This window comes from Panthera leo, chromosome B4 (assembly GCF_018350215.1).
Source record: "Panthera leo isolate Ple1 chromosome B4, P.leo_Ple1_pat1.1, whole genome shotgun sequence".
Lineage (NCBI taxonomy): Eukaryota > Metazoa > Chordata > Mammalia > Carnivora > Felidae > Panthera > Panthera leo.
The window spans coordinates 24,628,436-24,655,629 of record NC_056685.1 but is presented as its reverse complement, the minus strand read 5'-3'; the positions used below and the strand labels follow the sequence as shown (position 1 = coordinate 24,655,629).

The 27,194-nt window shown below is 39.5% G+C and overlaps 1 protein-coding gene across 12 annotated transcripts in view; it reads right to left on the bottom strand.

Annotated features, from left to right (window-relative positions):
• The window catches only part of ANKRD26 (ankyrin repeat domain 26), a 137,134-nt gene that overhangs the window by 104,759 nt on the left and 5,181 nt on the right, over positions 1-27,194 (bottom strand). For 9 of the 12 annotated variants that reach the window (XR_006204607.1, XR_006204608.1, XM_042945186.1 and 6 more), the window contains exons 2-6: positions 27,058-27,172; positions 26,723-26,896; positions 20,541-20,647; positions 16,598-16,668; positions 7,080-7,116 (exon numbers count right to left, since the gene is read on the bottom strand). Coding sequence is in view for 10 of the 12 variants with exons in the window: in XM_042945186.1 (XP_042801120.1) it covers positions 7,080-7,116; positions 16,598-16,668; positions 20,541-20,647; positions 26,723-26,896; positions 27,058-27,172 (504 nt within the window). In the remaining 2 variants the exon portion in view is untranslated. Of the gene's footprint in view, positions 1-7,079; positions 7,117-16,597; positions 16,669-20,540; positions 20,648-26,722; positions 26,897-27,057; positions 27,173-27,194 lie in introns of those variants that run through there. The other 3 variants (XM_042945185.1, XM_042945190.1, XM_042945191.1) reach the window with 3 other exon arrangements.

Below are 27,194 nucleotides of genomic sequence, written 5' to 3'. Positions count from 1 at the left end.
ACTTAGATTCCACCCACACTGCCTAAATAACCCAGAAAACCGCCAGAAGACTAGCAGAACGGAGTCTCTGGAGCCAAGCGCAGACGAGAGGCCCACGGAAGAGGGTAGGAATTGGCGGAGAGGCGCTGCGCTGCACAGACTGGCAGGAGGGAGCCGGGGCGGAGGGGCAGCCTGCTGGCCAAGCAGAGCCCCCGAGTCTGGCTTGCAAAAGTGGAGGGGCCGGACGGAGTGTGTTCCGACAGCAAGCGCGACTTAGCATCTGGGAGGTCATAAGTTAACAGCTCTGCTCGGAAAGCGGGAAGCCTGGAGGACAAAGGGAGGGAGAGTTGCTGAGCCCCCGGACTACAGAGCTCAGTTTGTTGGGGAACAAAGGCGCTCACCAGCGCCATCTCCCTCGCCCATCCCCCAGCCAAAATCCCAAAGGGAACCAGTTCCTGCCAGGGAACTTGCTTGCTCCCCGAAAACACCCAACACTGTGCTTCTGCAGAGCCACCCCTCCAGCGGGTCTGACTCCCTCCCGCTGCCACAGGGCCCCTCCTGAAGTGGATCACCTAAGGAGAAGCAAGCTAAGCCTGCCCCTCCTGACCCCGTGCACCATGCCTACCCACCCCAGCTAATACGCCAGATCCCCAGCACCACAAGCCTGGCAGTGTGCAAGTAGCCCAGACGGGCCACGCCACCCCACAGTGAATCCCGCCCCTAGGAGAGGGGAAGAGAAGGCACACACCAGTCTGACTGTGGCCCCAGCGGTGGGCTGGGGGCAGACATCAGGTCGGACTGTGGCCCCGCCCACCAACTCCAGTTATACACCACAGCCCTGCAGGTCCTCACCACTCCAGGGGGGAGGTGCCCTGCAGGTCCTCACCACTCCAGGGACTATCCAAAATGACCAAACAGAAGAATTCCCCTCAAAAGAATCTCCAGGAAATAACAACAGCCAATGAACTGATCAAAAAGGATTTAAATAATATAACAGAAAGTGAATTTAGAATAATAGTCATAAAATTAATCGCTGGGCTTGAAAACAGTATAGAGGACACCAGAGAATCTCTTGCCACAGAGATCAAGGGACTCAGGAACAGCCAGGAGGAGCTGAAAAATGCTTTAAACGAAATGCAAAATAAAATGGAAACGATGACGGCTCGGATTGAAGAGGCAGAGGAGAGAATAGGTGAACTAGAAGATAAAGTTATGGAAAAAGAGGAAGCTGAGAAAAAGAGAGATAAAAAAATCCAGGAGTATGAGGGGAAAATTAGAGAACTAAGTGATGCACTACAGAGAAATAATCTATGCATAATTGGTATTCCAGAGGAGGAAGAGAGAGGGAAAGGTGCTGAAGGTGTACTTGAAGAAATAATAGCTGAGAACTTCCCTGATCTGGGGAAGGAAAAAGGCATTGAAATCCAAGAGGCACAGAGAACTCCCTTCAGAGGTACCTTGAATCGATCTTCTGCATGACATATCATAGTGAAACTGGCAAAATACAAGGATAAAGAGAAAATTCTGAAAGCAGCTAGAGATAAACGTGCTCTAACATATAAAGGAAGACCTATAAGACTCGTGACAGATCTCTCTACTGAAACTTGGCAGGCCAGAAAGGAATGGCAGGAGATCTTCAATGTGATCAACAGAAAAAAGATGCAGCTGAGAATCCTTTATCCAGCAAGTCTGTCATTTAGAATAGAAGGAGAGATAAAGGTCTTCCCAAACAAACAGAAACTGAAGGAATTCATCACCACTAAACCAGCCCTGCAACAGATCTTAAGGGGGATCCTGTGAGACAAAGTACCAGAGACATCGCTATAAGCATGAAACCTACGGACATCACAATGACTCTAAACCCATATCTTTCTATAATAACACTGAGTGTATATGGACTAAATGTGCCAACCAAAAGACATAGGGTATCAGAATGGATAAAAAAACAAGACCCATCTATTTGCTGTCTACAAGAGACTCATTTTAGACCTGAGGACACCTTCAGATTGAGAGTGAGGGGATGGAGAACTATTTATCATGCTACTGGAAGTCAAAAGAAAGCTGGAGTAGCCATACTTATATCAGACAAACTAGACTTTAAAGGCTGTAACAAGAGATGAAGAAGGGCATTATATAATAATTACAGGGTCTATCCACCAGGAAGAGCTAACAATTATAAATGTCTATGCGCTGAATACGGGAGCCTCCAAATATATAAAACAATTACTCATAAACATAAGCAACCTTATTGATAAGAATGTGGTAATTGCAGGGGACTTTTAACACTCCACTTACAGAAATGGATAGATCATCTAGACACACGGTCAATAAAGAAACAAGGGCCCTGAATGACACATTGGATCAGATGGACTTGACAGATATATTTAGAACTCTGCATCCCAAAGCAATAGAATATACTTTCTTCTCGAGTGCACATGCAACATTCTCCAAGATAGATCACATACTGGGTCACAAAACAGCCCTTCATAAGTTTACAAGAATTGAAATTATACCATGCATACTCTCAGACCACAATGCTATGAAGCTTGAAATCAACCACAGGAAAAAGTCTGGAAAACCACCAAAAGCATGGAGATTAAAGAACACCCTACTAAAGAATGAGTGGGTCAGCCAGGCAATTAGAGAAGAAATTTAAAAATATATGGAAACAAACGAAAATGAAAATACAACAATCCAAATGCTCTGGGATGCAGCGAAGGCAGTCCTGAGAGGAAAATACATTGCAATGCAGGCCTATCTCAAGAAACAAGAAAAATCCCAAATACAAAATCTAACAGCACACCTAAAGGAAATAGAAGCAGAACAGCAAAGACAGCCTAAACCTAGCAGAAGAAGAGAAATAAGAAAGATCAGAGCAGAAATAAACAATATAGAATCTAAAAAAACTGTAGAGCAGATCAACGAAACCAAGAGTTGGTTTTTTGAAAAAATAAACAAAATTGATAAACCTCTAGCCAGGCTTCTCAAAAAGAAAAGGGAGATGACCCAAATAGATAAAATCATGAATGAAAATGGAATTATTACAACCAATCCCTCAGAGATATAAACAATTATCAGGGAATACTATGAAAAATTATATGCCAACAAATTGGACAACCTGGAAGAAATGGACAAATTCCTAAACACCCACACTCTTCCAAAACTCAATCAGGAGGAAACAGAAAACTTGAACAGACCCATAACCAGCGAAGAAATTGAATCGGTTATCAAAAATCTCCCAACAAATAAGAATCCAGGACCAGATGGCTTCCCAGGGGAGTTCTACCAGATGTTTAAAGCAGAGATAATACCTATCCTTCTCAAGCTACTCCAAGAAATAGAAAGGGAAGGAAAACTTCCAGACTCATTCTATGAAGCCAGTATTACTTTGATTCCTAAACCAGACAGAGACCCAATAAAAAAAGAGAACTACAGACCAATATCCCTGATGAATATGGATGCAAAAATTCTCAATAAGATACTAGCAAATCGAATTCAACAGCATATAAAAAGAATTATTCACCATGATCAAGTGGGATTCATTCCTGGGCTGCAGGGCTGGTTCAACATTCGCAGATCAATCAACTTGATACATCACATTAATAAAAGAAAAGAACCATATGATCCTGTCAATCGATGCAGAAAAGGCCTTTGACAAAATCCAGCACCCTTTCTTAATAAAAACCCTTGAGAAAGTCGGGATAGAAGGAACATACTTAAACATCATAAAAGCCATTTATGAAAAGCCCACAGCTAACATCATCCTCAACGGGGAAAAACTGAGAGCTTTATCCCTGAGATCAGGAACACAACAGGGATGCCCACTCTCACCGCTGTTGTTTAACATAGTGTTGGAAGTTCTAGCATCAGCAATCAGACAAGAAAAGGAAATCAAAGGCATCAAAATTGGCAAAGATGAAGTCAAGCTTTCGCTTTCTGCAGATGACATGGTATTATACGTGGAAAATCCGATAGACTCCACCAAAAGTCTGCTAGAACTGATACATGAATTCAGCAAAGTTGCAGGATACAAAATCAATGTACAGAAATCAGTTGCATTCTTATACACTAACAATGAAGCAACAGAAAGACAAATAAAGAAACTGATCCCATTCACAATTGCACCAAGAAGCATAAAATACCTAGGGATAAATCTAACCAAAGATGTAAAAGATCTGTATGCTGAAAACTACAGAAAGCTTATGCAGGTAATTGAAGAAGATATAAAGAAATGGAAAGACATTCCCTGCTCATGGATTGGAAGAATAAATATTGTCAAAATGTCAATACTACCCAAAGCTATCTACACATTCAATGCAATCCCAATCAAAATTGCACCAGCATTCTTCTCGAAACTAGAACAAGCAATTCTAAAATTCATATGGAACCGTAAAAGGCCCCGAATAGCCAACGTAATTTTGAAGAACACCAAAGCAGGAGGCATCACAATCCCAGACTTTAGCCTCTACTACAAAGCTGTAATCATCAAGACAGCATGGTATTGGCACAAAAACAGACACATAGACCAATGGAATAGAATAGAAACCCCAGAACTAGACCCACAAACGTATGGCCAACTCATCTTTGACAAAGCAGGAAAGAACATCCAATGGAAAAAAGACAGTCTCTTTAACAAATGGTGCTGGGAGAACTGGACAGCAACATGCAGAAGGTTGAAACTAGACCACTTTCTCACACCATTCACAAAAATAAACTCAAAATGGATAAAGGACCTGAATGTGAGACAGGAAACCATCAAAACCCTAGAGGAGAAAGCAGGAAAAGACCTCTCTGGCCTCAGCCGTAGCAATCTCTTACTCGACACATCCCCAAAGGCAAGGGAATTAAAAGCAAAAATGAATTACTGGGACCTTATGAAGATAAAAAGCTTCTGCACAGCAAAGGAAACAACCAACAAAACTAAAAGGCAACCAACGGAATGGGAAAAGATATTTGCAAATGACATATTGGACAAAGGGCTAGTATCCAAAATCTATAAAGAGCTCACCAAACTCCACACCCAAAAAACAAATAACCCAGTGAAGAAATGGGCAGAAAACATGAATAGACACTTCTCTAAAGAAGACATCCGGATGGCCAACAGGCACATGAAAAGATGCTCAACGTCGCTCCTTATCAGAGAAATACAAATCAAAACCACACTCAGATATCTCCTCACGCCAGTCAGAGTGGCCAAAATGAACAAATCAGGAGACTATAGATGCTGGAGAGGATGTGGAGAAACGGGAACCCTATTGCACTGTTGGTGGGAATGCAAACTGGTGCACCCACTCTGGAAAACAGTGTGGAGGTTCCTCAGAAAATTAAAAATAGACCTACCCTATGACCCAGCAATAGCACTGCTAGGAATTTACCCAAGGGATACAGGAGTGCTGATGCATAGGGGCACTTGTACCCCAATGTTTATAGCAGCCCTTTCAACAATAGCCAAACTATGGAAAGAGCCTAAATGTCCATCAGCTGATGAATGGATAAAGAAATTGTGGTTTATATACACAATGGAGTACTACGTGGCAATGAGAAAGAATGAAATATGGCCCTTTGTAGCAACATGGATGGAACTGGAGAGTGTGATGCTAAGTGAAATAAGCCATACAGAGAAAGACAGATACCATATGTTTTTACTCTCATGTGGATCCTGAGAAACTTAACAGAAACCCAAGGGGAAGGGGAAGGAAAAAAGAAAAAAAAGAGGTTAGAGTGGGAGAGAGCCAAAGCATAAGAGACTCTTAAAAACTGAGAACAAACTGAGGGTTGATGGGGGGTGGGAGGGAGGGGAGGGTGGGGGATGGGTATTGAGGAGGGCACCTTTTGGGATGAGCACTGGGTGTTGTATGGAAACCAATTTGACAATAAATTTCATATATTGAAAAAAAAAAAAGCATAAGAGACTCTTAAAAACTGAGAACAAACTGAGGGTTGATGGGGGGTGGGAGGGAGGGGAGGGTGGGGGATGGGTATTGAGGAGGGCACCTTTTGGGATGAGCACTGGGTGTTGTATGGAAACCAATTTGACAATAAATTTCACATACTGAAAAAAAAAAAGCATAAGAGACTCTTAAAAACTGAGAACAAACTGAGGGTTGATGGGGGGTGGGAGGGAGGGGAGGGTGGGGGATGGGTATTGAGGAGGGCACCTTTTGGGATGAGCACTGGGTGTTGTATGGAAACCAATTTGACAATAAATTTCATATACTGAAAAAAAAAAAAAAAAGAAATATCCTCTAAATAGATGCTGAATTTAATTAACGTAACATGGTCTACACCTAGATATCCTTCACTTACAGAAAACTAATTCATCTCAAGAAGAGGAGATACCACTACATCTAAGAACCTGCCTGATTAGATCTTCCTTATGGAAAAGCTGTGATACCATGGCCATAGCTGAGATCCACCCTAAAATCTCTGATGGTAAAAACAAGAGACTAGTTACCACTGCACTAATTACTTCTAGTTATCACTAGTGGTCAAATATATTAGGGCAAATCCTTGGACTCACCTGGTTTCTTAAGAACACTCTAAATTAGAGTTCATACATCATTAATTTTGACATTCTGAGTTGATCTGACTAGGATCTGTATCTTAATCCCAGTGGTGCTGAGGAACCAAAGAATGGATGTGGAAGCTACACAGGCTGACAGGCAAACCCCCGGGTCAGCTACTCATTAACAATGGAATCATGGGTCGAGTAATCAACCTCCGTGAACCACAGCTGCCAAAGTAATAAAAAGTAGGCTACAATAACACAGCTACTTTGCAAAGCTATACAATGACTATATAATTCAACAGATGTTAAGCATATGATACAGTGTCTAGTCCAGGATAGAACACTCTGTTAACAAATGCTTTTTTCTCTGCATTCCCTTAGGCAACACATAATTCTCATTTCATTTATATTTTGAGAGAGAATACACAGAGAGAGAGAGAGAGAGAATAACCCAAGCAGGCTGTCAGCACAAAACCCGACATGGGGCTTGAACTCACAAACCTGAGCTGAAATCAAGAGTCAGACACTTAACCGACTGAGCCACCCAGGTGCCCCAACAAATGTCATTTTTAAAAATCCATAAAAATCCTACCTGGTTAAAGAGTCTTCCTCAGAATTCTTATCTTCTACTAAAGGAAAAAGAAAAATACGTTTTAAATCAACATTAGAAAAAATATAGGAAATTAAAAGTGTACAGCTAATGATTTGTTAAAAAGTATTCCTTTGGGACCACACCTGGAAACCACACTACACTGAATGGTAATTATACGACTGGTAGGCTTAATGCACTAAGAAATCTTACTTTCTCTTCTATACTGACCAAAAGCAAGAATGGTTTTTATCAGAATTTGATACCTACAAGTGAACTGATGTTTACAGTGACCATACCTGACTGACCCTATGACACTGGAGGAAAATGGTATCGTTAGGAGAATGATTATCATAAGCTGACAATGTCAAACTTAAACTAGCATGATTTTTCTGGACTTCCACTACTAGAGGAGTTAAAAGAGAGTATCTTTATTTTGCCGTAACATGGCAGAACTTCCCCAGCTCTTCAGCAGAGACTGTTCAGTTTTAGGATGAAACACCCCTCACAAAGTGTGGTCTATAGCTATTGCACTTTGCAGCATGGCAAAACCATAGCAAACAGACTCTCCCTGGCCTTATTTCCAATGGCAAGGTAAGTAAAGACTCGGGATTCCAGTTTTATAAAGTTCTAACCTCTTAAGACTGTCTCCTTCCATTGCTAGAGAGTCTATCTAGACCCACCATATATCACAGAGGAGGATGATCCCAATGTTAGTGCTATGTAGTGGTTCATGATGTCATTTTTCTCAACCCTCCCCATTAGGTGACACACATCTAGAGAAATCATGCTTTTTTTCATGTAAGGCATATGTCATCAGATCCTCTACTGATGAGCAACAAAACAAAACAAAGAGCAAAGAATATCTTGAATGCCTACATTCAATTACCGGGGAATTTTAATTTTCTAAACATTCAAACATATCCACTGTATGATTCTAACTATATGACACTCTGGAAAGAGCAAGACTATGGAGGTAAGGGTTGGGGTGAATGTAGGGATAAAGGGGCACAGCACAGAGGACTTTTAAGGCAGTGAAACTCTTTCACATGATACCACAAAGGTGGATTCACATCATTATACGTTTGTTAAAACTCATAGAATGTATAACACCAAGGCTGAACACTAATGCAAATTAGAGACTTTGCCTGAAAATGATGAGTTAGTGTCAATATAAAATGCACCACTGTTGTCAGGGTGCCTGGGTGGCTCAGTTGGTTAAGTGTCCAACTCTTGATCTGAGCTCAGGTTATGATCTCACAGTTCATGGGATCAAGTCCTGCATCAGGCTCTGTGCTGACAGCACAGGATTCTTTCTCCCCTCTTTCTCTGCCCCTTGGCTGCTCACACGCATGCACGCTCTCTCGCTCAAAACTAAACAAAGGAACTGAAAAAAAAATACTACTAAAAATGTACCACTGTTGTGCAAGATGTTGACAACAGGGGAGGCTAGGCATGTAAGGGAGTGTGGTATGGTATATGGAGACTCTCTGTACTTTCTATTATATTTTGCTGTGAACGTAAAACTGCTGTAAAAAATAAGGCTTATTAAATGTAAAAAAAAAAAAAAAAAAGGTATCCATTGAAGCTACTCTTACCATATATTAAAGCATGATACAGTCACCCTGAAAATTAAGATAGAGATCAAAGTAACACAATATGGGTACTGTCTCCCAAATTGAAGTATATGAAAATACATAAAGCAAAATACAAAAATACAAAAGTTATTTGTATACTTAGGCAAGAAAACAATTGATGAATATGATCAAATATCTTACAACTATAAACAGGGATTCAGCACTATATGAATCAAACCTGGGTTATCCATATAATTAAGGATTTTATTCTAATTTTAAATCAAAAATCATTATGTTTATCGTATCTAAGAATCACAATGAAAGCTTAATCACATAAAAAAAGATTATAATGACCTAATATTGCCCTAGTAATTTCTGTACAAATACCTACTTCATATGGATGATGAAATTGAAACCAGTACCATGTTATACCATCATATTACTTGCGATTAAAATAAAATTTTAAGACACCACCAAAAATTAAGTTAGGGCTATAATTCCTATGCAGAAAAGATTTCACCCAAGAGGCCAAAGATTGCTACCCTCAGAACATCCTACCTGAATAACTAGCCCTTGGTTGTTACCTGGGATCTTGGATTTAAGGAGGGTTCCCACCATTCCCTAGCAGGTTAAGAGTGGCTCACTGTGCCTAAATGCTGGTACAATCTTATGGCCCTATATTTGATTTCCTTCTGGAAACCTGGAATTTTGGTACATGCTAAGGAGAAGATGCTTATGTGATTAGCATTTGATGAAAACCTCGGGCACTGAGTATCCATAAGACTCCTACTGGCAGACAACATTTCACTTGTGCTGTCCTAATTTGATGCTGGAGGAATTAAGCACATCCTGCTAACTCCACAGAGAAAGGATTCCTGGAAGCCTGCGCTTGGTCTCCTCTGGACTTCACCCCATGCACCTTTTCTCTGTGCTGATTTGCCTTTCTAGCCTGTCCCCATACCAAACCACAGGCATGGGTACAACTACATGCTGAGTTCTGTGAGCTCTTCTAGTGAATAATCAAATCTGGGTGTCGTTGGGGTGCCTCTGACACAACTGCGTTATATGAAATTTTTATTATTTAGGTTGATGTCTTATACATGGTTACAGTCAGAAGGTTATTTCACAGAATACTTTTCCTGGAATCTCTTTTTCTTGGTACTTGCCTTGAAAATTCCTACATTCCTATATATCCATTTGAAGAAAGGTATAAAAGGAATAGATGAAATAATGATGTCAGAAAGTGTGAAACAAGCAACAATCCTATTTTACTCAGGGGAAAAAAAAAGAGAATCCTGATGATTGCCACTATGTTCTACCATATAAAAGTTCCTCTCAAATATGAAAAATCAGTTAATTTTCTCCAACTAACTAGGACTTAGTTCATTTTTCTGGCAGCTAGGAATCAAAGAAGTAACAGGGATTGTTCTAGAAAAAACATAACTATCAGAGTATGAAAACATACTACTGATTATAGGTTTTTGTTTCTTTTCCTTGATTTCTTAGAAAATTAAAGATATAGTTCATCTATTAAAGGCAGTTATTGCCAAAATAATCAAAGTCAAAATTACTGCATCCAAATTGTCAGATGAATTATCCACTCCACCCTGAAAAGAGGAGATTTGAGAATTAAAGATCAATAGGACCCATTTGGGGGAAGGCAAAGTGAGTTATCTTATATATAACTGGTTCAAAACTTGGTATTCCACAGGAGTACTGATGCATAGGGGCACTTGTACCCCAATGTTTATAGCAGCACTCTCAACAATAGCCAAATTATGGAAAGAGCCGAAATGTCCATCAACTGATGAATGGATAAAGAAATTGTGGTTTTGGGGCGCCTGGGTGGCTCGGTCGGTTAAGCGTCCGACTTCGGCTCAGGTCATGATCTCATGGTCTGTGGGTTCGAGCCCCGCGTCGGGCTCTGTGCTGACAGCTCAGAGCCTGGAGCCTGTTTCGGAGTCTGTGTCTCCCTCTCTCTCTGACCCTCCCCCGTTCATGCTCTGTCTCTCTCTGTCTCAAAAATAAATAAACGTTAAAAAAAAAAAAATTTAAAAAAAAAAAGAAACTGTGGTTTATATACACAATGGAGTACTACATGGCAATGAGAAAGAATGAAATATGGCCCTTTGTAGCGACATGGATGGAACTAGAGAGTGTGATGCTAAGTGAAATAAGCCATACAGAGAAAGACAGATACCATATGTTTTCACTCTTATGTGGATCCTGAGAAACTTAACAGAAACCCATGGGGGAGGGGAAGGAAAAAAAAAAAAAAAAAAAGAGGTTAGAGTGGGAGAGAGCCAAAGCATAAAAGACTCTTAAAAACTGAGAACAGGGGCGCCTGGGTGGCGCAGTTGGTTAAGCGTCCGACTTCAGCCAGGTCACGATCTCGCGGTCCGTGAGTTCGAGCCCCGCGTCAGGCTCTGGGCTGATGGCTCGGAGCCTGGAGCCTGTTTCCAATTCTGTGACTCCCTCTCTCTCTCTGCCCCTCCCCCGTTCATGCTCTGTCTCTCTCTGTCCCAAAAATAAATAAAAAACGTTGAAAATTAAAAAAAAAAAAAAACTGAGAACAAACTGAGGGTTGATGGGGGGTGGGAGGGAGGGGAGGGTAGGTGATAGGTATTGAAGAGAGCATCTTTTGGGATGAGCACTGGGTGTTGTATGGAAACCAATTTGACAATAAATTTCATATATTAAAAAAATAAAATAAAATAAATAAAAACTGATAGACTCAAAAAATAAATAAATAAACCAATGGATGCTTTGTTTAAAAAAAAACAAACACTTGGTATTCCAATTGGCCATATATTCTTGTTAAGTCACAGCTTACCAATTTCTGAAAAATATATTAAAGCAGTTCACATTAAAACTGTACCCAATAAAAATTTCTACCTGACAATCCAGAAAATGCTTTCAATCTTGACAGACCATCATCACTGACACTATCACTATCACTGTGTGTACAGGTAGAAAGTCGTTTCGCATAAGAAACTCATAAAATATGACACAAACTTTAGATTAGGTAGCCCATTGCCTTAGAAGGAAATATACATATATGTTAAACATGCATATGGTAGAAATGTATTCTAATAGTAGTAGATTCCAAGACAATTTTCCTTAGAGCTTTCTTTAGGGATGAAATTCAGAAAGGGAGACTAAAAGGAGAGATATCAGAAGAAGGCAAATCAAAAGAAAATAAAGAGAGACAGCACTAACAAAATACAGTCAGGTATTCAAACATAACAAAAAAGACACAAGCGAAAATAATCCTGTATTGACTTTTTTACCGACATCACTAGAATTCCCAAACTAATGAGAACTAGTAGATTCAGCGCATCACCTGACATTTTCTCCTTGTTATGGTATTAGTTTTCTGCAATAACATATTGACACGAGGTCAGTTTCTCCAATCTGCTGCTCTGGAAACTATTTCTGATCAAAACTTAAAACTATTAAAAATACAGCTGCATCGTGATTCCATTCCAGAGACAGGGCCTGACAGTGGCTTCCAGCTGTTGCTGCCAGATTTTTGTTTCAGTATTCATCCAGAAGAGTTCATCAAGGACTTGAGGAAAACCTCAAATACTCCCACAAGAAACAGGTAAGAACGACAACACTTTTCCTCACACTTGACTCCTAGGTTTTGACAATTATGGAAAAATGCTGGGCAAGTATACTCACCAGGCTAGATCATTTTCCCTTGACCCTGCCTGGGTAGGTGTTGCATTTACAAAAAGTTAGATAGGACCTTAGCTGATATGTTATTTTTCCATATTTGGACACAGAAAGTACCAATCACAGAAATAAAAGACCTTACAACTCAAAAATTGTTCTTTTGAAAAGATTACCACCAGAGAACTTGTAAAAGTTAAATCCAACTTTCTTTGTAGCAATTTGATAAAAATATTCCTCCTTGAAATTTTAAAAAATTTTTTCAACATCACTTCCTCTAATTCCTCGCCTTTTTCCCTAGCACTCCTCAGTCTTCTTTACTAACTGCCATTCTTCCATCCATCCTCTCTAAATTGGTATTCCCAGGGCTTGTTCACTGGCCTTCTCATTCTACATGTTCTCCATCATGGACAAGCTCAACCTTTATCCAAGCTATGACTGTGCCTAACAATTCTAAGCAGATTATTTCAAATGTGCACCTCCAATCTTGAAGGCCTATCTCCAGCTGGAAACTCCTATTATTCAATTATCCAATTACTGAGAATATCCTACATGGATATTCCATCAAATTCAACATATACAGAAAATTACTGGTCTTCCTCATTCCTGCTGCTCTCCTCTGTTCATCTGATAAAGTCCTACTCATTCTTCATGTCCAATTTAAATGCTAGCGCACAACCTGGAAACCTCTGAATCTTCTGAGAGTTCTCTCTCACCCCCTAACTTTTTATATTCAAGAATCACAAATTCGTATTAACTATACTCTTTCTGTCTCTGCTTTATCTTTCCCCTGCCACTGCCCTAGTCAAACATGAGTTCTTAACTGATGATTTTCACAGGGGAAAAAAAAAAGCCACCAAATATTACTGTTATTTCTTAAATGAATAAAAAAATTTTTAAGCAAAACAAATGAGAAAGACACAAAGCCCAGAAAAAAGATTTTTTTTAGTGGAATAAATTGAACCCCCTGACGTTTTCAACATAGACAGCTGAAAGTTTCATAATGGACTAATACCAGGCTAAGAAAACAAGAGCTTCCTTTGCCTCCCAGTGTCTTTATGTGGTTTCCTATAATCTATCCTCCATATGAGGGTTCAGCAAACTACGGCCACAGGCCAAATCCAACCTGCCATCTGGTTCTGTAAATAATGTTTTATTGGAGCACAGTCCCATGTCTTCACTTACATATTGCTACGGCTGCTTTCACACTACAAGGGCAGAGCTGAGAGACCACATCACCTAAAATATTCACTGGCTCTTTAGGAAAAAGGCTTGGTGATCTGTATTTTATGCCATAACCAGAGTGTCCTAACCCAAATCTAATCTTATTAGTCTTCTGCTTCAAATTCTCCAAAACCCCTGCATCAAATACTGCTGGCTCCCTCCCTAAGATCCATTCCATATTCTTCATTCTTGCTAGAGAATCACAACTTTATTTGGATATTCATTGTCTCAATACACAAAGAAGGTGGCCTCACCCTGGCTTCAAAGAGAAAGGATTATTCTAAGCTAATCACAGTACCTGATTTACCAGGGACCAGTTTAGGAATGAGTATGTGATGTAACCCAGTCTTTAAAATGTTAGAGGAAGTCTACCGCAAGCCTCTTCCTAGTTAAAAGAAACACATAAAGAAAAGCAGTCCTTCCCTCCCACTGGATGTTGCCATGTGAGAATATGATACCTGGAGCTGTTGCTAATTAGCCACCCCAGAAAGGAGAAATAAAAATACCACCAACTCCAAAACTGAACAAGAGACGACTGGCATCCTGATGACATCACTGAACCATCAAAACATTTCTGGTTCCTACTGTTTTAGTCACTGTTAGAAGTCACCTATTGGGGCGCCTGGGTGGCGCAGTCGGTTAAGCGTCCGACTTCAGCCGGGTCACGATCTCGCGGTCCGTGAGTTCGAGCCCTGCGTCGGGCTCTGGGCTGATGGCTCAGAGCCTGGAGCCTGTTTCCGATTCTGTGTCTCCCTCTCTCTGCCCCTCCCCCGTTCATGCTCTGTCTGTCTCTCTCTGTCCCAAAAATAAATAAAAAACGTTGAAAAAAAATTAAAAAAAAAAAAAAAAAAAAAAAAGAGAAGTCACCTATTATTTGCCGCTAAAAGCATTCTACCGAAGAAACTTCCCAAGGCCTATCAGGTAAGATCTACTTCTTTCTATAGCACTGACAAACTTCCATAAGCTTGTCTTACCTAGGTATTCACCTCATTCCCAACCATTCCCATAGCACACTTTTTATACCAGCAACACCCAACTGCTCATAAATCCTGCAAAGTTCACTCGTACACCTTAGACTTTGCACTGCTGTGTACTCCACCAAACACGTAATCATGATAGATGCTACTCCTGCGAAACAATGTCATTCTGCCTCTTTACCTGGCAAACTTACTACTCACTCTGCACGCTTACCTTAGATTCTACCCAGTTTTTTAAAACTCTAATCCCTCACCGTGAACTTACGGTAACTGGAACAAATGCCAATAAAAAATAACAATGATAATTATAAGCTCTATGAGACTCTGTCACCTAGTAACCACTAAATAGACTAAATAATGAAATTGACAGTGATAATAACAAACTCCTGGAGTGTAGAGACTGTTTTTTGAGTGTTTGTAGTCTACAACAACAGAAAACACTTAGAGGCTAAAAGGCACTTAATCGTTATTTGTTAACTGGACAAATGAAAACGAATAAAAATGTTTTCTTTGAAAACTATTTTTAAAAAAGCCACAGAAATTTTTCTGTTTAAGAAACCACAGGGACAGCTCTATTCTATTATGACCACCTTAATGATCAAAACGCTGTCTGTTCTATCTTTGCCTTTCCTGTAACTTCCAAAACTAACCTACAGAAGTTCTTTGGTAACAGTCTACCAAGTTAAAGCTTTCTTCATACTTTTCAGATTATACAATGCACTAGGTGCCACATCTGGGAGCAACAGTAGCATTTTTGGTATTGTGAAACATTTTTGTGATTTTATTACATTTCTTGAGCCCAAGTTGCCCTATTTCAATACTTACTAAGATAATCTTTTGAATAATGGCAACAGACTATCTTATAATAATAAAATGACAGCGTCATGACAATTATCCAACAAACTGACAAAAACATTGTTCTAATGAAGTCAACATATCTCACTCTGGATTTGTTGTTGTTGTTTTTAAATGTTTATTTTGAGAGAGACAGAGCATGCATGTACAGGGGAGGGGCAGAGAGAGAAGGAAAGGGAAAATCCCACGCAGGCTCTGAACTGTCAGCAAAGAGCCCAACAGAGAAGTCTGACACAGGACTCCAACTCACCAACTGTGAGATGATGACCTGAGATGAAATCAAGAGTTGGACACTTAACCGACACAGCCACCCAAGCGCCCCCTCATTGTTTTGATTTGCGGAATGAAGTTGATAATGGTGAGACCTTGATGACACAAAATGTGAAATAACCTATGCTTCTCAACAAGGCATTGCTTTTCTTCTGTACTATTGGCAGCTATCTGTAAAAAACAATTTCATTGGCATTGCTGCACACTAGCTAAGTTTTGCAGTTCTTATTATTTGCCATTTGTTTACAGTACCAGAAAAGTACTGTAGAATTCCCAGTTTTAAGGAATGGTTCATTTTTTAAAGAGACAAATCACTAGGTAATAATATTTACTAAATATAATCCATTTGTAAACATTACATAAAACATCCATTTTTATAGCAAGTGCCATTTGTTACAATATGTTTATGGAGGAAACATAAAAGATATTAACTTAAAAATCTTTTTTCTTTGGGCACCTGGGTGGCTCAGTTCGTTAAGCATCTGACCTTGGCTCAGGTCATGATCTCGCAGCTCATGAGCTCAAGCCCCACATCGGGCTCTCTGCTATCAGTGGTGGAGCCTGCTTTGGATCCTCTGTCTACCTCCCTCTGCCTCCCTCCTGCTCACTCTCTCTCTTTCTCTCTCAAAATTAAATAAACATTTTTTAAAAATATGTTTTTCTTATTTACACAAAGATATCATATGGTATTTTAGGGGTCATGACTAAAATAATGAATTTCTTTTCAGATAATACAGCCTCATATTTTCAATTACCTATAGTTAACTTCTTAAATAATTCTGAACATTAGACTATAAAGAAAGAAATTAAGAAAGAAAACAATACACATGCAATTTACACATTGGTGTTTTTTTCTTCATTGTTCTTTCATTATCAAAACTTCCTAATTCTGACTTTACCTATGTTAGGACCACCAAGAGCAATTCACTATGTAAAGTCTTACCTGGACTGCTATTTTGCAAAGAATTTTTAAGCATGATTTCTTCTTTATGTCTGCAAATTATTTCGTAATTGCTATGTATAAAAAAGGGTGATAAATAATATTACTATTGTAATACTGATATGAAAAACATTTACCAAATATATCAAATTCTTAGAGTATTTCAAATAATATCAGAGCAAATACCAAAACTTGGAATTACCCCATATACTTCAAATTTGTACGTTCTATACACTTTTCATTAAGTATGTACTTAAAGAAGAAAAAACAGTAAGATGAACGAGTCATGAATTCAGGGCATTATAGCTTAGTAAATTAGAATTAGTTTGCCAGGGGCACCTGGGTGGTTAAGCATCCAACTTCAGCTCAGGTCATGATCTCACAGTTTATGGGTTTGAGCCCTGCATCGGGCTCTGTGCTGATAGCTCAGAGTCTGGAGCCTGCTTCGGATTCTGTATCTCCTTCTCTCTCCACAACCACCCCAAGCTCACACTCTGTCCCTCTCTATCAAAAGTAAATAAACCTTAAAAAAATAATAATAATAATTAGAATTAGCTTGCCATTATGGAAAGTGTTTTGACTCAGAAGTCCTAGCTCTATAACCAATAGCTATTTGTTCTTGGATAAGCCACTTCTCTTTGGCTCAAAATCTTTCTCTATAAAACAAGTATATTACTGCCATATTTTACAAAGTTGATAAAAGGATTTAATAAGATATTACACCCAAAACATGGCCTCTCAGGCAAGGTGATTGATGCTCATTACTCTGGGAAGGGCAATATGAAACCTTCCATGACCTCAGAAAAGATGCTCCACAGGATTTAAAGCAGGGGTACAGGGGGTGCAGGGACTCAGTAAGTTGAGCATCCAGCTCTTGATCTCAACTTGGGTCTTGATCTCAGGGTCATGAGTTTGAGCCCCATGTTAGGCTCCATGCTTTTTAAAAAAAAAAAAAAAAAAAAAGGCAGGGGTACAGATCTAACAAAGGAGAAAGGGAAGTCCGATCTCTTCCTGCAGCATTGTTTGAACATCTCTGACAGCTTAGAATGGTCCCAACTAACATCTACTGGTAAAAAAAAGAGAAACAAGATCCTCAGAGGGTAACTCATAATGAAAGTCTAGGCTAAGATATGGGTTCCACATAAGGTTTTTGAGTGTGTAGGGAAAGGGGTGTATGGTTAAAGCCAGGAGGCCCAGCTGCCAGAACAGGGTGCTGGTGCTTTGGGATAGCTGCTGAGCGTTTGTGCTGCATGTGCAGTGAACAAAAGAAACTTTGTAACTTTGAAATCTAAGTGTGGATCACCATGAAGACTGAAAAATCTGGATCAGCAAGGGAATCCTGGGAGCAAAGGTCAATCACGACCAGACTGCAGCACCAGTTTCAACAGCAATGCCGCAGCAACAGAATCAAAGGGAACAGTAGAATGATCAGGATGTTCTTTTTTCCCCTCCCTACGACTTGTGAAAGAGGACTGTCTCTTTGGTCTTAGGGTGCTCCTTTGGTTCTTGGAAAATTCAAGGGAGAGAGAGTACAGGAGATAGCTCTCAAAGGAAAGTACAGGGTTTTCCACACAACTGAACATTTCAAGACCCAAGTTACTAGTTAGAAAACACAGAGATGTAACATTATTTGTACCCCATGCATAGGGGTTATACTTGAAATGAAAGGGGTAAGGTTAGGATCCTTAAGGATAAAGGTCTCAAAAGTCCTGAGATAAAGAATCCTGCACACATTTCTACTTCCAACTAGTCTAGTCCTTTGCTTGATTTCTGGCTAATGTTGTGGACTAACCAACTGCCATTCCAAAACTGCCTGACCAAACTACGAAATCCCATTTGTTACGTACGAAGTTAACAGTTAAATTATTTTAAACCTCAGTTTAGTAATTTTAGCATTTTAATACAAACACTTACAGACTAAAACCCTTACTATAAGCATATTCATCTGCAATCCATGCATATACATCTTGAGGAAAGGGATCAATACCTTGCTGAAGAAGAAGCCTGACTACATTTGTTGATTCATAATTTACAGCAAGCATGAGGGCTGGTCTAAAATAACAGAGATAACTTCACTCTTAGGAATTTAGTTATTTAAACAACTAATTTCGATATACTTTATCAGGTTAATATCTTGCCTGTCTGTTCAGAAGCAACCATTTACATGTTCAAGTGTTCATCTTTGTAAATTATCTCCAAGACTAAAATGAAGGGACAAAAGGGAGCTTCTTGTCCCACTTGGGTAATGTATTATAGAGTTGCTAATTTAAAGTCCTTTGATAAACAAGAAACTATGTGGAGGTCACTTATCTGAATAGGTAAAGATTTCAAAAAAGAATTCCCTATGTCTTCCTTAATCTGATACAGTGCACTTCAAAGCCATCTAGAGGTCAAGTAAGTATAAAAACTATCTACAGGTTTAAAATGATAATATTTTAATGTGAATGCTAATAAAATAGGCATAATTATAGTTAACAATGCTGATAAGCATATGGCAGGCACTAAATTAAATGCTATGTATATAAAATATAGTTTACACAAACCACCCTTGAAGGATGTATTATTATCCTCCTTTTCATATCAGGAAACATATTTAGTGATGACACGTAATGCTCCCAAGGTCACAACACCTAGCAAGTAGGAAAGCTATGAATAAACCTAGTCTTGTGTGAATCTAAGGCACATCTCTTTCTTCTTTATCACCCACCTGTAACTTATCCTCATTAAAGGAAAAGTCTATTCAGTTAAAGCTACCTTTCATCTTTCTATGCATACCAATTAAAAGTAAAATTAAAAAATACATACTGGACATGAAAAAGGATAAAAACTGATGAGCCTATAGTATCCAGTAATAGTAATTAATCATCACTTAGAGACCATCTAACGACAACAGTATTCCTCAAAAAAAAAAAAAAAAAGGCAATTTAAAGCAGAGTGATCCAAAAGATAAAACAACTCCTATTTATGTTTAACATGCGTCTTTTTTTTTTTTTTTAACATTTATTTGCTTTTGAGACACAGAGCACAAGCAGGGGAGAGGCAGAGAGAGACAGGGATACACAGAATACGAAGCAGCTCCAGGTTCTGAGCTGTCAGCACAGAGCCCTACGTGGGGCTCAAACCCACAAACCATGAAATCATGACCTCAGCCAAAGTCACAGACTTCACCAACTGAGCCACCCAGGCACCACAATATACATCTTTGAAGGAAAAATATATATGAAGTAGAAGGTCTTTTTAGTTTATTACTTATTTTGAAAAAGAGAGAGAGTGCACTCGAGAGTGTGGGCGAGGGGCAGAGAGAGAAAGAGAGAGATTGAGAATCCTAAGCAGGCTCTACACTGTCAGCACAGAGCCTTATGTGGGGTTCGAACCCATGAACCATATGATGATCACCTGAGCCAAAGTCAGATGCATAACCAATTGAGCCACCCAGGCACCTCTATGAAGTGAAGTTTATAAAATACCATAAAAAGATTAAGAAGTCCAATATTGTGTCATAAAGTAAACTAACAGTTGAGAGTCCACCCTTTATAAAATTAATATGAAATCCCTTTAGTTAACACAAAATCATGTGGAAAAAAAAAAAAAAAACATTGCAGGGGCAACTGGGTTAAGCATCAGACTCTTGATCTCAGCTCGGGTCTTAATCTCAGAGTCATGAGTTCAGGCCCAGTGTTGGACTCCACGCCGAGCATGGAACCTATTTAAAAATAAACACTGCAAATGACATTAGTCAACATTATCAAGGAATATGAATTCCTGCTATACCCTGTTCTTCATGTTGCCCAGTCAGAATAATTGCTTTCTGCCTAACTGTTGATGTGTTGACATTTTTCACTATATAATTATAAATTAATCTTTTTCTTCTTAAGTTAATCTTCCTGACTTGAATAATTATTACCACTCTAGAACAATACTAAGGTTTAAAAGAAAACTACTGCACCTTTTTAATTTATCAACTGCATGTATATTTGCTGCCTTTTCTATTAAAAATTCCACTATTTGCTGTTTGTTTTCATTTACAGCAACTAGAAGTGGTGTGAAGTTATCCTGTAAAAGAGCAAAAACAATTTATAATTTACAAAATTACATATTTCCATACCGAATTTTAAAACTTACAAAAGATCCTCTAAACTTAAACATATAATACAAAAAGTAAATACAAAATGGCCTCTTCCTTCCCACCCCTGTGCTTTCACCTGCTGCTGCTTCTCTTTAAAATAGCCCTCCTCCACTGGGGCACCTGGGTGGCTCAGTTGGTTAAGTGACCAACTGCGGCTCAGGTCATGATCTCATGGTTTGTGAGTTTGATCCCTGCATTGTGCTCTATACTGACAGTGCACAGCCTGGAGCCTGTTCCAGATTCTGTCTCCCTCTCTTTCTCTCTGCCCTCCCTCCCTTGCTCGCACTCTCCCACTCTCTCTCAAAAAGAAACAAACATTTGGGGCGCCTGGGTGGCTCAGTCGGTTAAGCGGCGGACTTGGGCTCAGGTCACGATCTCGCGGTATGTGAGTTCGAGCCCCGCGTCGGGCTCTGTGCTGACTGCTCAGAGCCTGGAGCCTGTTTCGGATTCTGTGTCTCCTTCTCTCTCTGACCCTCCCCCGTTCATGCTCTGTCTCTCTCTGTCTCAAAAATAAATAAATGTTAAAAAAAAAAAAAATTAAAAAAAAAAAAAAAAAAGAAACAAACATTTAAAAAAATGTTTTTAATAAAATAGCCCTCCTCCACCTTCTTCAACAGATTATATGCAGTCATGCCCCCAAACTCACTTCAAACCCTGACTGGTTCCAAGATCTTTGTTTGTATTGTTCCTATTATTGTGCTGTAGTTATTGTTAGGCAAAATATAAATCAGAAATAAAAATATAATAGCTTATCAATAAAAATTCGAATACTGGTTTATACAGATCATTTTTAGCATAATGAAAGCTACTACATTATTTGCATTTTTAGGGATCAATGCTGAGGAGAAAGATAATACTGTCTGCAATAGGCATAATCTATTCAACTATTACCATGATTAATCTAATATGCTTTGCAAATATTCCAATAGGAATACGATTATTTACAGTACACATAAGGAAAGTGTTTTTTTTGAAACCAACTTATGGGGCACCTGGGGGGCTCAGTCAGTTAAGAGTCCAACTTTGGTTCAGGTCATGATCTCATGATTTGTGAGTTCAAGCCCTGCACTGGGCTCTAAGCTAACAGCTCAGCCTGGAGGATTCTGTCTGCTGGGATTCTGTCTGCCTTTCTCTCTGCCCCTCCCCCACTCATGCTCGCGCTCTCTCTCCTTCATAAATAAATAAATAGAATACAAAAACAACTTCGAAAGTCTAACTTGGAAAATTCAATCCTATTCCTAACACATTAACATAAAATACAAAATATATATTATAAATTAATATTGATTGTCTTAAAATCCTTGAAATCTTTATCAAAATATACCATAAAAAAGGGGCACCTAGGTAGCTCAGTCAGTTAAGAATCTGACTCTTGATTTTGGCTCAGGTCATGGTCTCACAATTCATGAGTTCAAACCCAGTGCCTCCTAGGGATTCTCTCTCTCTTTCTCTTAATAAACTTTGAAAAAATTACCAAGGTTTCTTTGTGTCCAAAAAGAGATCTGATTAGCACAGTCTTCAAAAAAAAAAAAAAAAAAAAAAAAAAAAAAAAAAAAAATATATATATATATATATACACACACACACACACACACACACATATATATATATATTTATATCATAAAACAGTAATTGCAAATGCAATGCTTATGGAGGCAAAGTAGGTGACTCGAGTAAGTGAAGAACCTGAGTAGGGACAGTAGCAAACTGGAGAGACACATGCCTCATATAAAAAGGGCAGCCGCTGCAAAGCATACCAAACAGTAGTATGGGCTCAAAGTACCAGGTATGATCCTATAAGAAAAGTCTGAAATCCAGATTTCTGCACGAGTGTCATAATTTTTTTTTTTTTTTTTTTTTTTTTTTTTTTTTTTTTTTTTTTTTTTTTTTTATTTATTTTTGGGACAGAGAGAGACAGAGCATGAACGGGGGAGGGGCAGAGAGAGAGGGAGACACAGAATCAGAAACAGGCTCCAGGCTCCGAGCCATCAGCCCAGAGCCTGACGCGGGGCTCGAACTCACAGACCGCGAGATCGTGACCTGGCTGAAGTCGGACGCTTAACCGACTGCGCCACCCAGGCGCCCCACGAGTGTCATAATTTTAAATGTTGACTCAATCTATGGAGGAAACTAAATACATCCAGGGGCCAAATTTAGTCAATAGCCCACTTGTATTTTGGTTGTGCATAAAGCAAATATTTGTACATAAAACTTCCCTAAAGTATCAGTATCACATTTTACCAAAAACTTAGGCCCCAACATGTAATAAAAATTGCTATTAAGACTCATAAGAGGGGCACCTGGGTGGCTCAGTCAGCTGAGCATCTGACGCTTGACTTCAGCTCAGGTCATGATCCCAGGGTTGTGAGACTGAGTCCCACATTGGCCTTGGCACTTAGCATGGACCCTGCTTAAGATTCTCTCTCTCCCCCTCTGCCACTCTCCCCCATTCACACTCTCTCTAAAATAATTAAAACAAAAAGGCTTGTAACACCCATCTTAAGAATTTTTCCAATGTTTATTAAAACTGCAATCTATTTGTGTTTAATTCTCCCAGATTGTTAATAAAATAGACGAATTAGTTCACAAGAATGCTGAAACTAAATTATTAAAACAATTCCCAACTGTACTGTCACTAACTACATTTCGATGTTTAAAACTATCATTTTGATTATGCCAGGGCAATATGAATTTAATAGACATCATAAGATAGTCTGTCACATAGCTTCAACGAATAAAGAAGATTCAAGATTTTCTCCTATTGCAATCAGGAAAACTCTGCTTGTAATAACCATTTGGTAACATAATGAACAGGTAACAAAAGATATAAAATCCTTAAAGGGTCAGACTCTACTTATTAAAGGACTACCCATAACACTATGGGTGCCAGTGAATAACTGTTGGTTGGATGAAAAATTATTCCTTAAGCCAACAGCTATAGCCAATAATATTCACTTTAACTTCTCACAGAAGTAGAGAAAGATGAAAGGCTAATGCTTTTGGAGAGAGTTGAAGGAAGTAGCATGTATCAAACTGCAGGTCTTCCAGAGATATCTTAGCTTTTGACATCTGTCAATTTAAATACTATACTTCTCCATTCAGTAGTTCTTTTGGGTTTTTTTTAATTAAATTATTTATTTTGAGGAAGAGAGAGAGCATGAGCAACTGGGGGAGGGGCAGGGAAAGAGAGAACCTCACGCATCTCTGCACCATCAGTGCAGGGCCCAATGCCCTGCAACCATGAACCATGAGATCACAACCTGAACCATGAGATCCCATGAACTCATGGGGGATCCCATGATCCCATGAACCATGAGATCACAACCTGAGTGGAAGTCGGACACTTAACCAACTGAACCACCCAGGTACCCCTCCATTCAGTAGTTAGCTTTTTTTTTCTTTTTTAAATGTCCACTTATTTTTGAGAGAGAAAGAGACAGAGCACGAGCAGGGGAGGGGCAGAAAGAGAGGGAGACACAGAATCTGAAGCAGGCTCCAGGCTCTGTCTAAGCTGTCAGCACAGAGTCCAACACGGGGCTCAAACTTGTGAACCGTTATATGATGACATGAGCCAAGTCAGACGCTTAACCGACTGAGCCACCCACACGCCCCAATAGTTCTTAACCAAGAGTTGTAGCACAATCTCAAAAAAAAAAATTTCTAAATATCCATGTCTATGTATACATGTTACTAGATTTACTCAAAATGTTCAAGAGGAGAGTTTAGCCTTGTAACAAAATTTTTAACTTCCCCAGGGGACTGGGATTCACCACCACAATTCTAGCTGAGAGCTGGTGCAGCAGACAATTACATCAGTCTCATCTATGTGGCCAACTCCATCATTTGAAGATTTAGCCAAAAGAGTGACTTATCAAAACTGCATTTAATTTCCTTGAGCAGAGGTAGAACAGGGACTAAATGTAAAGTCAAAACGCAACTTGATTTCATTACTTATAAACTTCTTACTTCCCATCAAGATATTCTAGATTTCACAGCAGAGTTTAGACTCTTATCTAAGTGGCTGTTTCTGCCAGAATAGGATTATATGACAGTTAATTATTTGTTCTTTCCTCTCCTTGCCCACTTAATCAACCACTGCCAATCTGATTTCCTCTGAGTCCTCCTACACTTGGTCTCTAGGCAGGTTTATAACTCACTCTTATCCTAAGTAACAATTATTACCCCCAAAAATTGAAGACTTCTTGCCTAAACATATAAACTGGAGGAAAAAAAAACAAAAACAATAAAACAAACAGCCTCTTCTTGTTATTTTCTCTCACTTGCCAAATTTCCAAATTGGCCCACATATTTCTGACTGCTCCCTCCTTTTCCCTTTTTCCTCTTAAGCCTTGGCCAATAAAAGATAAATCCCATTTTTATAAGTCACTTTTTTATCAAATAGGAACTTGTCAACAGCAGCAATATTTCTTATTGTAAAATGCATGTTTGAGTTTTAACACAAAGCCTAAGGCAAATTTTGCTTTCCTATGTTATTTTTCAGTAATTAAAAAAAACAAAATTGGATGGGAAAAATATTTGAAAACAAAGTAAGTTTTACCTTAAATACATTTGTTTTCATAAATATTTGCCATAAATACATAAAACAAAGCTGTATTCTCTAATGCTTCTTTAGAAGTATCCTTATTTAAAGTGAAATCTTAGGGTGCCTAGGTGGCTCAGTTGGTAGAGTATCCAACTTCAGCTCAGATCTTGATCTCATGGGTCATGAGTTCGAGCCCTGCGATGGGCTCTGTGCAGACAGCTGGGAGCCTGGAGAGCCTGCTTCAGATTCTGTGTCTCCCTCTCTCTCTCTGCCCCTCCCCCCTTCATGCTCTGTCTCTGTCTGTCTCTCTCTTTCTCAAAAATAAATAAAAAATAATAATAATAATAAAGAAAGAAAGAAAGAAAGAAAGAAAGAAAGAAAGAAAGAAAGAAAGAAAGAAAGGGAAATCTTAGATAATTAAGTTATTTCCAAATATTTTCATTCAGGGAATACTTGAACTTCCAAATACGTAAAACTGACCTACCCGTGTCAACCAAGGGTGTTCCTTTAGAGGCTTCAGCAGTGAAAGGCAATGCATGTCAAAGAAAAGGCAGGTGGGCCAGCAAGCGTGGCCATCATCTACTCCCCATGTACAGCTACGACCCTGCTGAGGAGCTACACAAGGTTGAGCAGGAGCTATTCTCTGAAGTGGGAGACCCCAACATGGTACATGGCTGGCAGAGTGGCTACCAACAAAAGTAGATGCCTTTGCTGGATGTCTAGACATGACCTGACCCCAATGCCCTCATCTTCAGAGCACCGGGGCCTGCAGTGCCCAGCACCTACAACCTGCTGCTTTCTCCTCCCACTTGCACACATCCAAGCTCTCCCTGCTGGGTCTGGTCTCCATTCCTCCTCCCACCTATCCCCAGCAGCACCCCTTGCCTAAGCCCCTGCATAGCACCCAGCCTCCATCATCACCTCACTCCCCTCTAGACCTTTAGTCCTTTATGGGCTCTGAGACTACCATCCACTTGTAGGCACTAATGGAAAGATTTTCTTTCTGGGGTGGAAGGGTGGCTGGGAGATACAACTTTGCCCTTTCTGTGGGCACTACCTTTTTCTTGCCCTCCCTGACTTGGCATTGGAGTTATTTCCATGATGACAGGGACTGATGTATAGAATTCAGTGTGTGTGTGTATGAAATAAAACATTTTGTGGCTAAAATATTCATGTATATATATAAAATTTCAAATATTGTACGGGGCGCCTGGGTGGCTCAGTTGGTTAAGCGGCCGACTTCAGCTCAGGTCATGATCTCACGGTCCGTGAGTTCGAGCCCCGCGTCGGGCTCTGTGCTGACAGCTCAGAGCCTGGAGCCTGTTTCGGATTCTGTGTCTCCCTCTCTCTCTGACCTTCCCCCATTCATGCTCTGTCTCTCTCTGTCTCAAAAATGAATAAACATTAAAAAAAAAAAAAAAAAAAAAAATTTCAAATATTGTATAAATTAGATCTTTACCTTATTTATTGCTTCAGTATTCGCATTGTATAGCAGCAGCTTCTCTATTATGGATATATTATCACCAAAGGCAGCATAGTGGAGAGCAGTGTTGCCACTCACATCCCTAATATTTGGATCGGCACCATTTTCCAACAGTATGTTTACACATTTCTCTTCCTGGCACTGTACGGCCTGTCAGTGATATGCCAAGAAACAGAGTGTAAATTCTGGGAATTTAAAGTAAGCATGCCACAGGTTTCACCAATTAGTTTTGTTTCAATGCAATAACTTCACTTTCGTTCTAAGTAATGACATCAAATCCATCTCAGGCAGACATAGCTGCTACTACATACCTTCATGAGAGCTGTCCTGTTTTCATTATCACAGAGGTTAAGATGGCATTTCCTCTCTATTAGGAGGGTCACCACTTCTGGATGGCCATTGGCACAGGCCAAATGGAGAGCAGTCCTAAAAAAGTGAGAGGACTTTT